At 46.1% G+C, this 15,167-nt stretch overlaps 1 protein-coding gene across 1 annotated transcript in view; it reads right to left on the bottom strand.

Moving 5' to 3' along the window:
• LOC104512353 (voltage-dependent N-type calcium channel subunit alpha-1B-like) overlaps positions 1-15,167 on the bottom strand; it is a gene marked incomplete at both ends in the record, with an annotated part of 55,433 nt that overhangs the window by 16,208 nt on the left and 24,058 nt on the right. The window contains one exon of the mRNA XM_010155301.1: positions 5,853-5,956. Within this exon, the coding sequence (XP_010153603.1) occupies positions 5,853-5,956 (104 nt within the window). The remainder of the gene's footprint in view (positions 1-5,852; positions 5,957-15,167) is intronic.

The following is a 15,167-nucleotide window of genomic DNA, read 5'->3' as shown; positions in this document are numbered from 1 at the left end:
TATCCCATCAGCTGCACAAAAGCCCAAAGGCACACAGTGTTATATGTTTCTGTCTCACCTGGGCATGGTCTGAGGAGGCACGTCCATCTCTCCCAGATGGAGCCCAAACGTACAAACCCAGATGGTTGAGCTGCTTAATCCATCCTAATACCCACTGCTTAGGAGTAAGGACTGGCTCAGTCAATCCTGTACAGTCAGAGCTGCTTCTGCTTCCTCCTCATTGCTCTAAAGAGGGGGAAAATATAGCTCTCCTCAACCAGCTGATAAAGGATGAAAGTATCACAGAGAGATTGATCTCTCAGCACCGAGCCAGGCTTCACAGTCACTTTTATCACTGAACATAGCAGGAAGATGCTTCAAATGCAAACCAGATATGGGATACATCTTGTATTTCTAGAAAGAGGAACAGCACAGAGGTGAAGCCTTCAATGCATATTCCTTGCTTTTGTCTTCACATTCAGCTTGTGCCAATTTCACTTTGATTCCACCTAATCTGACTCGCAATGCTGCGAATGCCACAGCTGGGCCAACCTGGCTCCAAGGAGGCAAGAACAAAGAGAGAAAAGGAATTAAAAAGCATCATTTATCTCATAGTATCAGCCTACGGCAATTGCTGGATGAACCTCTGGCTGTGTTCATCAAGTCTCCACCCCAGAGTCAAAGCAGAGGCCCCAGGAAATTCAAATTTAGGTCTCCAATGTATCATTCCTACATTCCAGGCTTTAATTTCCATTGCGGCGTAACAGAAGGGCAAATAAAGGTAGTTCATCTCTCCTATACTAACCAAAACCACAAAAGGACCAAAAGATCCACATCCCATAGGACATTTATCTTGGTGAGATGAAGCTCACGTGGAAAGTCACTGCTCCCTGACCTCTTCTGCCAGAAAGACTTGTGCTTCTCCCACATTTCTTGTTTGTAATGATGGCTTTGTTAAAAAGGGTGATGAGTGAGGAACAGGAAAGAATTTATTTTTCCCCTGTCTTTCCCATTGTTTCTAAGCACAGGCTGGGGCAAGACTAAAAGCAGTGAGAACGTAAGCAGAATCTCACATCTTTTCATGATGCAGGTCTTCTGCTGCAAATAATTAACACCAGCCAAAGTCAGATCACAGCAGGTAACAGTGAACTTGAAATAAATTTGCAGGGAAAATGAATGATTGTCTCCGTAATGAGGGAGAAGGAGGACAGAAGAATGCTTTGCCATTATGACAAATTAATCACCCTAATTCTTCTTCAGCCTCTACTCATCTTGCAGGATGAAGTTTTATGATCTCAATCTGGCAAAAATCTTTAGGATGGGAAAACATGTGATGAAACTCAGCACAGCAAGTCACCAAGACAGCCAGTTCAATGAGGTCTGGATGGGGCTGTGCTTCCTCCCGGGGAGCTGCTCTCACAGGACAAAAGCCTCAGTGACGCAAGGTACCACAGTCAGAAGCAAAACCAGCTACCCCTTAGGGAGACTGGAGCACGCGACAGGGGGAGCGTTTAATGTGACTCTGCCCAGCGAGCATCACCCCGTGCTGCAGAGTGCTCAAAGCAGGGTGCAGCAGCAAAGAACTAAAGCGCCGTTTACCCTGACCCCTGTTTGCCTACAAGGTGCCAGCGCGGTCTGTAGCTTCATCCCTTGCCAGGCTCCTGCTGTCACAAAGATGCTGCATTCATTCAAAGGGTCTCCTTGCAGTTCCTGCACCAGACAGCCTCACGTAACAAGAGGCAGGTGTTGCACATCTCAAGATAGAGCAGGTATAGACCATGATGTGGTAATACAGGGAAGATGCAAACTGGCCACTGCAGTGCCTCTCCATACCTGGTTATTGTGGCCAGAGGAGCAAACCTCAGGAAAGATCATTACTCTTCACTGGCTGGTGTGGAAATACCTCAGGTTTCACCATAAATATTTGACGACCTGACAAGCAGCATTTTTTCATACTCGTGAGACACAGACTTTCAGTATTCAAATGCATCATTCCCAGTGCACTGCCCTTTCTGGCCAGCACTCCTGCTGTCTCGCCACCCTCACCACTGCCACGTGAAACGGCACCAAAAAGCACTTAGCCTTGAAATAAGTTAAATCATCTTCCTCGCAGCATCCCACGATAACATTTATCCTCTCTGCATTGTGTAATCCAAAACATCAAAACAGTCACAAATGTATTGTACCGAATCATCCAGCTCATTACCAGGCAAAATTAATACTCAACTCGACACCCAAGCAGTAGAAAACCCCATAATCCCACCAGCCCACGGAGGAAAGCTGCTAGCTGGGCTGAGAGGAGGCTGAGGGCTGGGAGCATGAGAAAACAGCATTGTAAATCACTGCTAAGGGAGGGAACCCCGGGAAGCTAAGGTGTATCTGCATATGGGTGCCTGTTTCTTGGTGGAAACAGCTGCCAAAGCAGGATGGCAGGGGGCTGCAGTCTGCTAGCAAGAAAACAGTACGAAGTCAGAAAAAAGAGTGAGTGTTGGTCAGGACTTCTCAGTTCAATGGAGGGTAATTTTCCCTTCTCACTGCAGAATCATGTGTAGAGTGCAATAAAAAATTTATCAGGATCATCATAGGGCATTTTCTGGTCAGAACTGAAGCCAAATCCCATGATACCCCAAGGAGCAAACAATGCAGTGTTTAGGGAAAACTGAAAGGCATCTGGGGTCAACCCTTCTTGGCATGACCTGGAGCCAGAATATTCCCATGGTGCCACCAGAGGCAGCCAATCTCTTTTCCTATGGAAAGGTTGTATTCCCTGAGGTGGATGCCTTTATTGCTACCTAAGTCACAAAGACCTTACAAATAATCTAACAAGTGAGAATAACCACCCACTGCAGTCCACGGAAAAAGATGTTTTAGAAGAAATATATTATGGATCTAAATTCATAGATATTTTCACTACTGCTGCTGTTCCACTCTGCACTGGAAAACTACAAAATGCTACCCCAGTTCCTGGGAACCAAGGAACCGCAGCTCTCTGGAACAAGGTTAGCATGACTAGAATGGCTTCTCATGATTAAAGAAAAAGTCAAGGGCAGCTCTCTAGTATGAGCAAAACCTGGTTCATTCCTTTGTGTGGTGGATGGTTCAGTAGAACCTCAACAAGGTGTCTTTTTTTCTTTTTTTTTAAAATTATCTTTCCCCTTTTTTAAAATCTGTGACCGGGGAGGTTTCAGGCTTGATCAGTCACTTCAACATGCTTCCCAGCACATGGATGGGCAGAACACACCCTGCATCTGCCCATCTTGGTCAGGTGGACAGACGTCTACAGCTCACATGCAGAAATAAATGAGCCTATCAAATGTCTTAATGCTATCACAGGGGAGAGAAATCTCTCCTCACACTTTCAGCCCTATACAGTCCTGATCTCCCGTTAAATCAGCTATGGCACTCAAAAGCTCCTCCAGAAGAAAACAATCTGTGGTTTTCTGCTCTATTTGTTTCTGCAGGGCTGTTGAGTTTTATCAGCTCACAGAGGAATCAAGCACCAGAGAGGGAAAACAGAAAGCAGGGGGAATACACAGTGAGGAGTAGAGAGGAAAATCCCCAACAAGGGACACACACCTGCCTTCCCACCACTTGACAGCAGACAGGATGCTGCAGAGCCCTGCATCTTCAGTAAACAAGCAAAGGCAGTTCCTGGATTTTAGGAGCAGTTCACTTGTGTACCCTAGACCGCTACAGTAATCCAGGAAACTCTCAATCCTGCCATATTCACAGCTAGAGAACAGCACAGTCTATCTTTGCTTCTGACATGCAACCTGCCAAGGGGGAGATGCTACCAATTTCCCAGTCAGAGACCCACCTCCAGCACTGCGGTGAGTGGGTACGGCACAGCACGCACTGCAGCGCTTATCTTTGGTAAGGACATAGGAGAGCCCAACAGCCCCATTGCACCACCAGAAATAAGGTGTTTGCAGTAACTCCACACCCCATGTCCTAGGATTATTGGGGAAATCTGGATATTTGGTGGCACAAGCAGAGCCGAGCTCTGCCAGACCCCAGTGCTTGCAGCAGGAAGGAGAAGGGAGCCATTTGGGCAGGGTATTTAAATATTAACTGATTACAAGAACACTGGCAGTGCTCTGATCAGCACGCATGAGGATGACACGCTGTACAGCAGGCAGTCTCTCATTTAATCTGAATTACAGAGTCAACACACTTTTAAATATATCTTTAGCCAGGTACTCAGAGGTTTTTGTCATATCAATTGTGGCCCAAGGTTATGGGTTATTTTTACATCAGGTTTTTACCAGCACTTACAAATTTCACCACTAACAAAGAGAAACCTGATGCACAGAGCTGCATTTTTATTTGAAGATACATATTTATATAATATTCATATTTTCCCCAAGCAGTGAGAAAGTTTCAGGAGACCCAGACAGAGGTCTCAATCTTTTGGTCACCAGACACGTTTGAATCCAGCACAAAAGAACAGGGGCCTGCAGCCTTCTGAGTTTTGTTTTAAATCACAAATATAATTTCAGTCAACGTGGGCTGACACCACTGTGGAACGAGGAAGACGAACTGCCTAATGAACCACACTCAGTCCTAGCTCTGGCGCTGGCTTTAAATCAGATGTCAGACAAGTATGGTCACAAAGCGCTCCTACAAAGCCTCTGATACAACAGGATGTCTGATGAATGGCTTTGATCAGTTATTGATCATGACCATTATTCCTGGACTGAAGGAACAGCAAAGAGCACGATGTAGCCTTCCCCATGACCGTCTTGTAGCAGAACGTCTGCCAGTCCTCAAACAAACCTGGTCTGCTATCTCCCTGCTCCTGCCCCCAGTGTGTGTTTTGACAACAAGGATCCTTCACAGAAAGTACAATTAAGCATGAATCTGTGCTTTGGAAAACATTTTTCTTCCTCTAGTAACTTAAAGACAAAGAGCAAAGGTGCAGCACTGAAGGGTTTTTACCACTCAGCAGCATTAACTCTTCTCTCTTCCCATGCTGCCAAGAGCCAGAAACAAATCTAGATCTTGATAGGTCTATGTAATCTGGATCACCTGGCTGGGCTAAGAAGAAACTGCATGCAAAATGTGGTGCCAAAGTTTAAGAGCTTGCAAACCACTAAGATGAGTCAGGTTGTTAATTCCAGATCAAATTTCCACAGACACTGGGGATGTTCCAGCTGGGGATGTTCGAACTTGGCAGCTTGATCTCTACAATGGCCCAAACCCAAAACTCGTATGCAACAAACACCAAATCCTTGGCTGACCCCTGAGTCTTGAACATCAGCAGACCAGCGTGTCCCCAAAATCCAAACATTGACTTCAAAAGCTAGAGTCTTAAAAACAATGACAAAACAAAACCTAAAAACTGAGATTTTTTAATGGCTTTTTGCTTGAGCTTCCCCTTTCTCCATGCTGCAGTTACACCAAACACATTATGAACATCTGATTGCAGCTTCAGCACTGCAGTATTTAGAATCGTAGAATCTTTTAGGTTGGAAAAGACCTTTAAGATCATCAAGTCCAACCATTAACCTCACACTGCTAATATCACCACCATTTATACTGGCATCAGTGATTCCCTGATGAGTTTCAAGAAGACACAGGAGTGTTGACTGCACAGGCCCAAGTCAGTATAGCTACAGGGACCTCACTTAATGCCTGGGTCTGGATTCGGAATCATCTCAGTTAATGATGTATATGAGCCTATAGCTCTATAATCTTATAGAAATATCCTACTCAAGGAAAGGACAGGGTAGGAAACATGTGAAGGGGGACAATATACAGTGTGGTGTATCGCCCCATCTTCTCTTTTCAGCTACATCCTCCCACAGTGCTAAACCCAACACATCTTCTCTTTTCATATCCAGGTGGAGACAAGCAAGTCATTAGTGTCTTACCCTGATAAGACGCCCAGCACCAAGTTGAGCATGAAGAAAGAGCCAATGATGATGAGAGGGATGAAGTAAAGCCAGTTCCAGGTATTTCCTGCGGCATCATTTGTCTGGAAACAAAGAACAAGGGAGAGAGAAATATTAATTTGCCTCAGAAATGAAATACCATACAGAAACTGCAGGGCAGGGGAGATTCCCCTCAGATTTCCATAGGGCTGTCCACCACTGATGTGCTAGTCAGCTCTGTTATGTTCACCACTTAAAACTCCAGCAAAAGAACTGATGGACCAAGCTGATAGTCCCACTGTTCACACCAAAATTTGTCACCAGGTCCACTGAGAAGATTCATTTCACTCCACAGCTCTAGGCTGACCCTGCTGCAGGGCCAAAACACACTTCTAAGTGACCTACCTCTATGCAGACTTTCTACACCAGCCTCCTCCCCACTTCAACTCTGACTTCCCATGTGCTGAGCATCAGTCGTATTTACATCCAAATTGAGGGAACCACAGCCTTCCCTTAATCTGTGCTGCAATTAAGGCAGAGCATGGCACCATGCCCAGAATCTGTGCATACACGCAGAGCGGGAGAAGACAAGAAGTCTGCAAGAAAGCAAGGCATCTTCAGAAGGATTGCAATTCCACATCTTGCTTACTCAGCACTTCGGGCTTCTGTCATCAAAACCCATCTGGGGCTCCCTGAGTAAGCAGCAGTCTAGATTAAGGGGAGGGAAGGGTGGTTTAGTTTATGACAAAGTTTCTGCATTCATTAACCACAAGGGAGCTCTTTAAGGAACTGCTGAAAAGTAAAATGCCACATGGCCGTGTACTGAAGCCAAGTGCCGAGAAAAATGCAAATGCTACTCTTGTGAGTGAAGAACGCAACAATTTGAGAACCTGATGTTGGTTGTAAGGGAGAGGAAAAGGGAATCAAAGAATAAAGAAAATACCCTTCACCTCCTCCTGCAGAGGGTGAAGAACAACTTGGACACAGAGCTCACCTACCTGCCCAACTGCAGGGGTTGGCAGAGACGTGCTCTCAAACACCACCTTGCAAAAAATGCATTAATTCTGATTGATACTGGTGCCTTTTACTTCCTGTGGTGCTTTTTGGTCACTATTCCCAATCATATTTGCAAGTAAAATTTTGCTTGCAGAAGGATTCACAGAAAGAATTCTTTAAATGTGCATTATTTCAGTCATGCATGCACTTGATGCCACCTCCAAAACTTCTCTGCATAAGTCACCCAATAGGCAAGAAAAAACAACATGTGATGTGGGATGACTGATGCCATAGCATTTCTTACAGGTAATAACATTTATATCACTGATGCAAGTAAATGCCTTCTAAGACCCTTTTAAGATGGTGCATATCTGCACAAATCCTTCCTCAAGGAACATGCTCCAAATCAAGCACATGACAAGCATTTCTCCAAATAGCAAACATGTTCAGAAATATCTATGTCAGTTGATCAGTGACTCACCCAAGAGGAACAGGGACTAGCTAACCTTGCCACAAACCACCCCTGCTAAAGGCAGAATCAGCATGTGACAGACAAATGAATGTGAATAGATAACAGGCTGGGAAAATGAGAGCAGAAAGACAGGGAAAACTCTGTGCAGCCCACATTCTCATTATCGTTCTTAATGCCTCTTGCAATACCTGTCATCCCACCCCAGCAGTGCCACTTCTTTGTTCACTGTTTTGTCTTTCCATTCCTTTCTCTCTGCTTTTAGCAATTTCCTTTCCCTGGCCTCCTGGTTTTAGCTGGGATAGAGTTAATTTTCCTCCTAGTAGCTGGTACAGTGCTGCGTTTGGGATTTAGCATGAGAATAATGTGATAACACACTGATGTTTTGGTTGTTGCTAAGCAGTGCTTGTACTAAGTCAAGGACTTTTCAGCTTCCAGTGCTCTGCCAGCGAGGAGGTGCACGAAAGGCTGGGAGGGGACACAGCCCAGACAGCAGACTCAAACTAGGCAAAGGGATATGCCACACCATATGACATTATGTTCAGTATATAAACCAGATGGAGTTGGACAGGGGACTCTGGCTCAGGAAGTGGCTGGGCATTGGTCAAGAAGTGATGAGCAATTTTATTGCGCATCATTTTGGGGCGTGCTTTTTTCAGCATTATTTTCTCTTCCCTTGCTGTCATATTAAACTGTCTTTATCACAACCCATGATTTTTACCTTTTTTCTTCAATTCTCCTCCTCGTCCTATTAAGTGAGGTGGAGGGGAGAGGAGAGTGAGTGAGTAGCTGTGTGGTGCTTAGTTTCTGGCTGGTGTTAAACCACAACAACCGCACCTCTACAGTTGGGTTCAGAAGAAACAAGGATGCTCATCCTCAGAGCTTCTTCCCTATTACATGGGAAAAGTGCCTGGTACAGCCCCAACCTGCTCTCCTGGGATTACCAGAGCAAAACCCATGTTTTTATATTTAGAGGCTGTTCTTCAGTCTCTAATTTTGATTAGACACTGATTAGATCAGTCTTCTGATTTTGTCGACTGAGGTGGCAGCTCTAATGTCTCCAGTTGGAGCAAGCACATCCCGTTAGCAGGGCTGGGGACAGCCATCAGCCAGGCAAGGGGGGCTGGAGAGCCAACCCACAAGGAAGAGCTAGAGGAAGGGAACAGATGGGAGAAGGGAAACCACATAAACATGCAAAGAGAGTGCAGCAGGTTCATTGCTGCCAAATGATCATTTATCATTTATTTATTCATTTGAAGCCCAAACTTGGCGACAGATCCACAATTCCATGCCACGATCAAAGCCCTTAAAAATGAAATGTGCTGAAATACAACTAATTAACCACTCTCCTCTGAGCATTTGCTAGACTACCTTATGCTCAAGGCAGGGCAGGGACTCACTCTGTTTGCTCTGCTTGCACACAGGGATCCAGGACAAACTAGAGTGCAAAACACCAGGCAAAGCGGTCAACAGAAAACCTCTCCTGAGAAAGCAGAGCCTTCATGGACATGCAGCATCTCTCCCAGTGCTTCCAAGCATGCTTGAACCCAAGCACTGTTTATAGCATCAGGTCTGCCATGGTGAGATGCCTTAATGAATCAAACCTGTTTGCTGCCAGGAAAACCAAACTCCTCTCCTCCAGGGAAAGCCCCCAGAGTCCTGTAGGCACCTCTGGCTGCGCTGAGCAGAGGAGGCAGACTTCAGTCTGCAGAACCACTGGGGCCTTGGGCTGTGGCCCAGCTCCACACTTGCTCATTAAGCAGGATGAGCCAAGAGATCAAATCAATTTTTATGTTCCAGCTAAAACATTTCACTGGTAACACCTGGCTGACTGTGAGTGCTACTTGATCCTAACCACAGGTCTAACCCAACAGGGAATAAGGAGAAATGGAATACTAGTCACGATGTGCCAGAATTACATTCAGATACAGTAAAATCTTGCGGGAAGGCTCCCTCACTGTTCAGGAGCCAAGGAATCCACTTCTTAGCAACAGCTTAGGGGTCTTCACAAGCACCCCCTGAACAGTGCCTGCATCAAACTGAAGCCTTGCTTCAGGAGGACCCCGGCACTGGCACTGAACAGCTCATGTCCCTTCAGCTCCTTAAACTTGACAGCACAAGACTCCTACAGGCAAGGTGCTGCACAGCAGTAAACTAAGGCACAGGAAGTCTAAGGAACACTTTCAGGGTCACAGCAGAGACCCGTACCTTAGGCATCTAAATCCCAAACTGTCCAGACCCTGAAGTGCTCTTCCCAACCAGCCCAGCTGCCACAGCTCCTTCTGCCTAACCTCTGCTCAGGTCCAAGCTGCTTCCACTCCCTGACCTGGCACTTGTATCAAGATGCACCCACCATGCCTAATGGTGCCTCCCTTTACCTACTTTTTTCTTTTTGCTAAAAGTCTAACCTAAATCCCCAACAGCATCCTTTCAGCCTCTTCCATGTGACTCTGCTTCATCATCCGCCCTGGAGCCTGATGCCACTGCTCAGCAGGAGCACCCCAGTCACAGCTGGAAGCCAAAGGACAACGTTTGTATGTTGACCATCTGCACAGCTGGCTTTAAGCATCTAGGGGCTCTCTCCCCCCTTTCATGCAGCACCTCACCAGCATCCCCAGGCAGTGACAGCACGGCCATCTCTACAGAGTTTCAGAGATAGGTGTGTGAACACTGTCATTCCTAACAAATGCAGAAGCTACAAGGCTCCTGTAATGTGGGAGATTCATGTCCTGCATTCCCAATACAGCCAAAGAGAAGAGTGTACCCCAGCAAAGCAGAAGACACTAGCCACAACCAAGCCTTCTGTGACTTGTCCAACACCAGAGAAAGGCCAATATTAACATTCACTTTTGTGTCTCAGAGAGAGCTGTTAGGCCACTGCTTCATTATGTTAACAAGATGGCATCTGCCTCTAATTATTAATTCATTTAAAGATATGTTTTGAAACAATTGACTTGAAAGCAGCCTACTGCTACTTGCAATGTGCTGCAGAGACCAGAAATGCTTTTATATTACCTTTCATCTTCCTTCCTGCAGCCCTGGCCATGGGCCCATGTTCCTGGGGCCTGTGGGGAGGCAGAGCCCTTGTGCCGGGCTGCCCTGAGGGCAGTTTCCATGTTGCTGGAGCTTCTTGCTGCTGCAAGACCAGAAGCAGCTCTGTTCCAGCCAGCACCATCCCATCACCATGAAGTGGTCAGCCTGCTCTGATATCCTTCTCCCAGCCCATCCCCACCCCAGCAGCACAACGGCGGCTCTCCAGGGACACTGCCTACTTCCAGCTTGGTGCTCCCTATGGCTGGGGCATCACCACAGGAGCCTCACAGCCTGCCAGCCACACAGCTGAAGCCCACACGCTGCTGACTTCAAATGGGGCTGATCAAGGGGAGCAAGAGCTGGCTGCGTAGGGGAAGGAACATGTAAATACTCCGTAGTACTTCCTTGCCAGCAAGGGGAGTTACTGAGAAAACTATGACAGCCCTTGCAGAAAAAAAGACCCAGCAGCCCCCAAGGAAGGAAAGCCTATGCAGGTTCTACCAGGGTTGCTTGATCACAGTTTCCATCAGTGATGAGATCCTGGTTCTGGAATCCCAAAATAACAAACACACATATAAGTGACATTTGGTTTACACACAACAGGCAAGTGACGGCCGTTGTTCAACGAGTGGCAAATCTTAGGTTTCGGGAGATTTACAGACTGCAAATTAGAGCAAGTCAAACACAGAATAATCCCCAAAATCCTGTCCCCCTCTTTTCTATAAGCAGACAGCACAGCTGCCCACAAGCTCCCACTCTCCTCCAGCTTCTGCAATACAACCTAAATCTGCGTTTCATGTGGTGAGAGGGACAGGGGATTCCCACGTGCCTAGGCATGTGTGCCACGGACCAGCAGCCAGCAAACTGGCATATTAAGGCCACGCTCCAACAGTGAATCGGAGACCTGATGGGTCTGCAGTCCAAAGCTGACAGCTTCTGGTGCAAACAGAAGACCTGCCACCAGTCTGCACTGCCCACAACCCATCCATTGCATGCCAAGGACCAAGCCAGCCAGGCAGTGATAGCATGTGTTTAAATAACTTCTTCAAATAACCTATTAAACATTGCTGAACCTGATTAAATCCTCTTGAGCAACACATAAAACAGGAGAACAACAAAGACCTTTGCCATAGGAAAACTGCATGCGGCACATGGCAGGGACTGGGGACCGTGATGGGAGACTGTTGTGCTGCAGTGAACCTAAGCAACAAAAACTTGCATTTCAGATCCTGATTTCTGGGTTTCTGATCAAAACACCATCATTCTCTTTGCCCTTATTCAAAAATCATCACTGTCTCCACCTGCAGTCCCTTTATTTCTGTAATGGGAAGAACAGAGGGCTCAGGGATATCCACCTGCAAGGTTACACGAGATCAACTTCTTCACCACAGACCCACACCTGAACAGACTGACTTTAGGGTAAGCCTGTAATTAATAAGTTATACAGACTTCCTGATGGATTTGACTTGCACTCGGGAAGCCACTGCACAGGGTAGGATGTGAGTCAGGCACTGCCCACGCAGGGGGGACTAACCCTTCACAGCAGAGCCCCTTCTGCACTTGCACTTCTGGGGGTGCAGTCACCACCCCGCAACCTCACTCCTGCTCACAGCTGGAGCTAAGAAACACACTCCAAGCTTCATGGCTCAGGGTTGAATTCCCTCCTGCTATTGCTATGGATGGTAGGCACGTCTCAAAGAGCCTGCACAGCAGCTTTCACCAGAGCTCCTCTGCCAGCATCTCAAGGCAGCCAAAATGCCTTTATAGGTGTTCTGTTGACTTTGGAGCTTAAAATGAGGCCCTAAGAGCAGTGTCTACGGAAGCGTAAAGGCACAGATCATGTACCAGCACCAACCCAAGTAACAAATCCCAGAACAAAGTCCAGGCTGGTGCTGCCAGCAGATCTCCAGCTCGGGTTCTCTGGCTGTGCAAAGACGCTGCTTTGAGCTCTCAAACTGGTTGAAACCCATTTAGACTTAGAGTTACTCCACTTTTTTACCAGCTCTCTTTGCCTCTGAACAGGGAGTCATTCTGCTGCTTACGCGAGTTTCTTCCTTCAGCCGTTTTTGACAGGAGTAACAACCCTGAGGCAATTGCCCCAGATCTCCAAGGAAGAAATTTGCTCAGCACATTGTCCATCAGTGTGAAAAACAAACAATTAATGGGATAACACATAATCCTTTGGAAATGTTTCCAGAGTGGGGTTCGATAAAGAAAGGATCTAATTTGACAGATACAGCCAAAGCTGAAACACCACAGACCGTTAGCTCTTTACTACATTTTTAATCAAAATGTATAGTACACCTAGAGTTTACTCACTTTAATCTAATCATTGGCAAAGCCTGACTTATTTGGGGCAATTAAAGTGTAATCTTCCCTTAGATAAGTGCTATTACATTGAGGAAAACTCTCAGCTGTCTTCCAGACGGGAACTCTATTCACCCTTCATCTGATCTTTCACAATTCACTCCTTGCTACTTCTGTTAATTAGCAACGCTGTTTATGGCTGATTTATTCCTATCTGTTCCTATTCTTAGGATTAGGTGAACACAGAAATTACTAAGAACAAAATGAAAAATATTAAAAGCATGTACAAGGAGCACACGGAGCCCTGCCTTATCCACCACATTTTTTCTAGGCACTACGTAACTCCTGGTGAGCTCCTCAGAGACAGACAGACTTTGCACAGGAAGATATAAGGGCAGAACACCCAAATTTGCTGAGAAAAGCTGTTCCAGGTTCAACCTGTGGAATCAACGATGACCTACTCTATTCACAAAAAAGTCAACAGACTCAAATGATATTTCAACCAGTCATGTCTCTGGGATGCTACACAGCCCACATTGCCATAACATCCCAAAGTGCTCATCTTCACTCTGGAAAGTGCAAAGTGCTTTCACAGATGGAGGATGAGGTGTACAGGCTTCATATGAACAGAATAGGTTCAAGTCCACATCTAACTCACACCTGAAGTGCCTGGACACATAGCTGTGGTCAAACATAAACTTTGCCTACCCTAAGAAATACTCATTATTATTTGCACTGTATTTGTAAGGAAAATTCCTGGTGGTAAGTCTGGACCCCGTTCTGCTGAAAGCCCTGGAGAAAACACCTATGCCCCAAAATCCAACCCAGGGAATATAGGCCAATGCATTTATCAGATTAGGGCATGAGGCACTTCGTTTCCCCCTCAGAAAAATAAACTCAAACCTAAAATCTAGCAAGACATTGAATACTTTCACTGTATTTCAGGTTTTATTTTAAACAAAGAGGATCATAAAAGGGGATTGGAGTGATTTGTGTAAATTTCTTGAAGTATTGCAACCTGCAGAAATAAACCCAGGGGTCTACGGGATAATGAATGGGCCTCAGACTCCCATCAATTACATATTGGGAAGAGCTGAGGAGGAGTACAGCACCTTCCTCACCTCCCTGAGAAACACATACCTTAACATCTCATTCAGTAGAGCTGTGAAATATTCTTTCTCTATTCCATTTATTCAGTTACCAAAAAGGTATTAAAATTCATTACTTTTCAAAACATTCATTTTCTCTTTTTTTTTTCCCCTACTTTTTTTCCCCATGTGTATTTGGTTCAACTGAAAACAGAAGAAGAGAAAAGTAAAACAAATCTTTTTTTTTTAAAGGCTTTCAGCTTTTAAGTCATATACAGCCATTTTCACACAGAAACACCACCAATCCCTGAACTGAGGAGGTCTGTTGCTATCCCCAACTTTACAAAGGATGAAATTGGGTCACAGACAGGTGAAAGGAGAGCTGCTTCCACATTTCCTGGCAGACCAGTGAGAGAAGTCCTACCTCTCAAGTCCTGACCAAATGTGCTGCCTTATACAAAATACCAGAATCTGAAAAAAAAAAAAGCCTTTTTTTTTTCCCCTCCAACTTCCAGTTTAAATCAAATCTTGGCACAAAGTCAGTCCAATAACTTTGGTTACTGACTTTCAGATGTTACAGTCCATTTGCAGAGAGCATCTGGTGTTCAGCTCTGCGGGGATATGACAGCCAGGGATGGGGGAGTGCTGGCGATTGACCCTTCCCAGCAAAATTAAATTGGCAGAGAGGTGCATTCCCAATTGATGCTCAGGGCTTGTACCACCCACGGGAGGGAGATGACAGAGCACCTGCCTGGTGTGCTCATCTGTGTGAAGGATAAAACTAAAAGGGGTTGGTTAATGAAATTAGTGATCAGCCCCACTCCCACACGTGCTACGTACAGCGAGACAGGGTTGGACTGGGGTTCAAATACCCACCTTGAGTATCAGTGGGTTCAGGTCATTCAGAGCAGGTGCCCTTGTATGTAGAGGGGGTGAACTAAAATGGGAGAGTCCCAGCCCAGCAAGCTGCAGGGAATTGTGGAGTCAGGCTGGAACACCGATTCTTGTAGTTTTGTCTGCTTAGGAGTGCTTTGAGAAAAATGCCTGAGCTGGAGGTTTCCATGTGTGGCCGTGGGAGGGACACGACCTCAGGAAGCTCTAAGGTCCATCTGAGCTCCAGCTAACCACTTGAGCTGGAGTGCTGCGTCCAGCTGTGGAGCCCTCAACATCAGAAGGATATTGACCACTTGGAGCGAGTCCAGAGGAGGCCACGGAGATGCTCAGAGGGCTGGAGCACCTCTGCTATGATGAAAGGCTGCAAGAATTGGGCTTGTTCAGCCTGGAGAAGAGGAGGCTCCGAGGAGACCTCATTGCAGCTTTCCAGTACCTGAAGGGGCTACAAGGGTACTGGAAGAGGACTTTTTACAAGAGCCGGTAGTAATAGGACAAGGGGTAACGGGTACAAATTGAAAACAGGGAGGT

This window comes from Eurypyga helias, unplaced genomic scaffold (assembly GCF_000690775.1).
Source record: "Eurypyga helias isolate BGI_N326 unplaced genomic scaffold, ASM69077v1 scaffold12887, whole genome shotgun sequence".
Lineage (NCBI taxonomy): Eukaryota > Metazoa > Chordata > Aves > Eurypygiformes > Eurypygidae > Eurypyga > Eurypyga helias.
The sequence above is the reverse complement of the archived record's forward strand: the minus strand, read 5'-3'. Positions and strand labels throughout refer to the sequence as shown.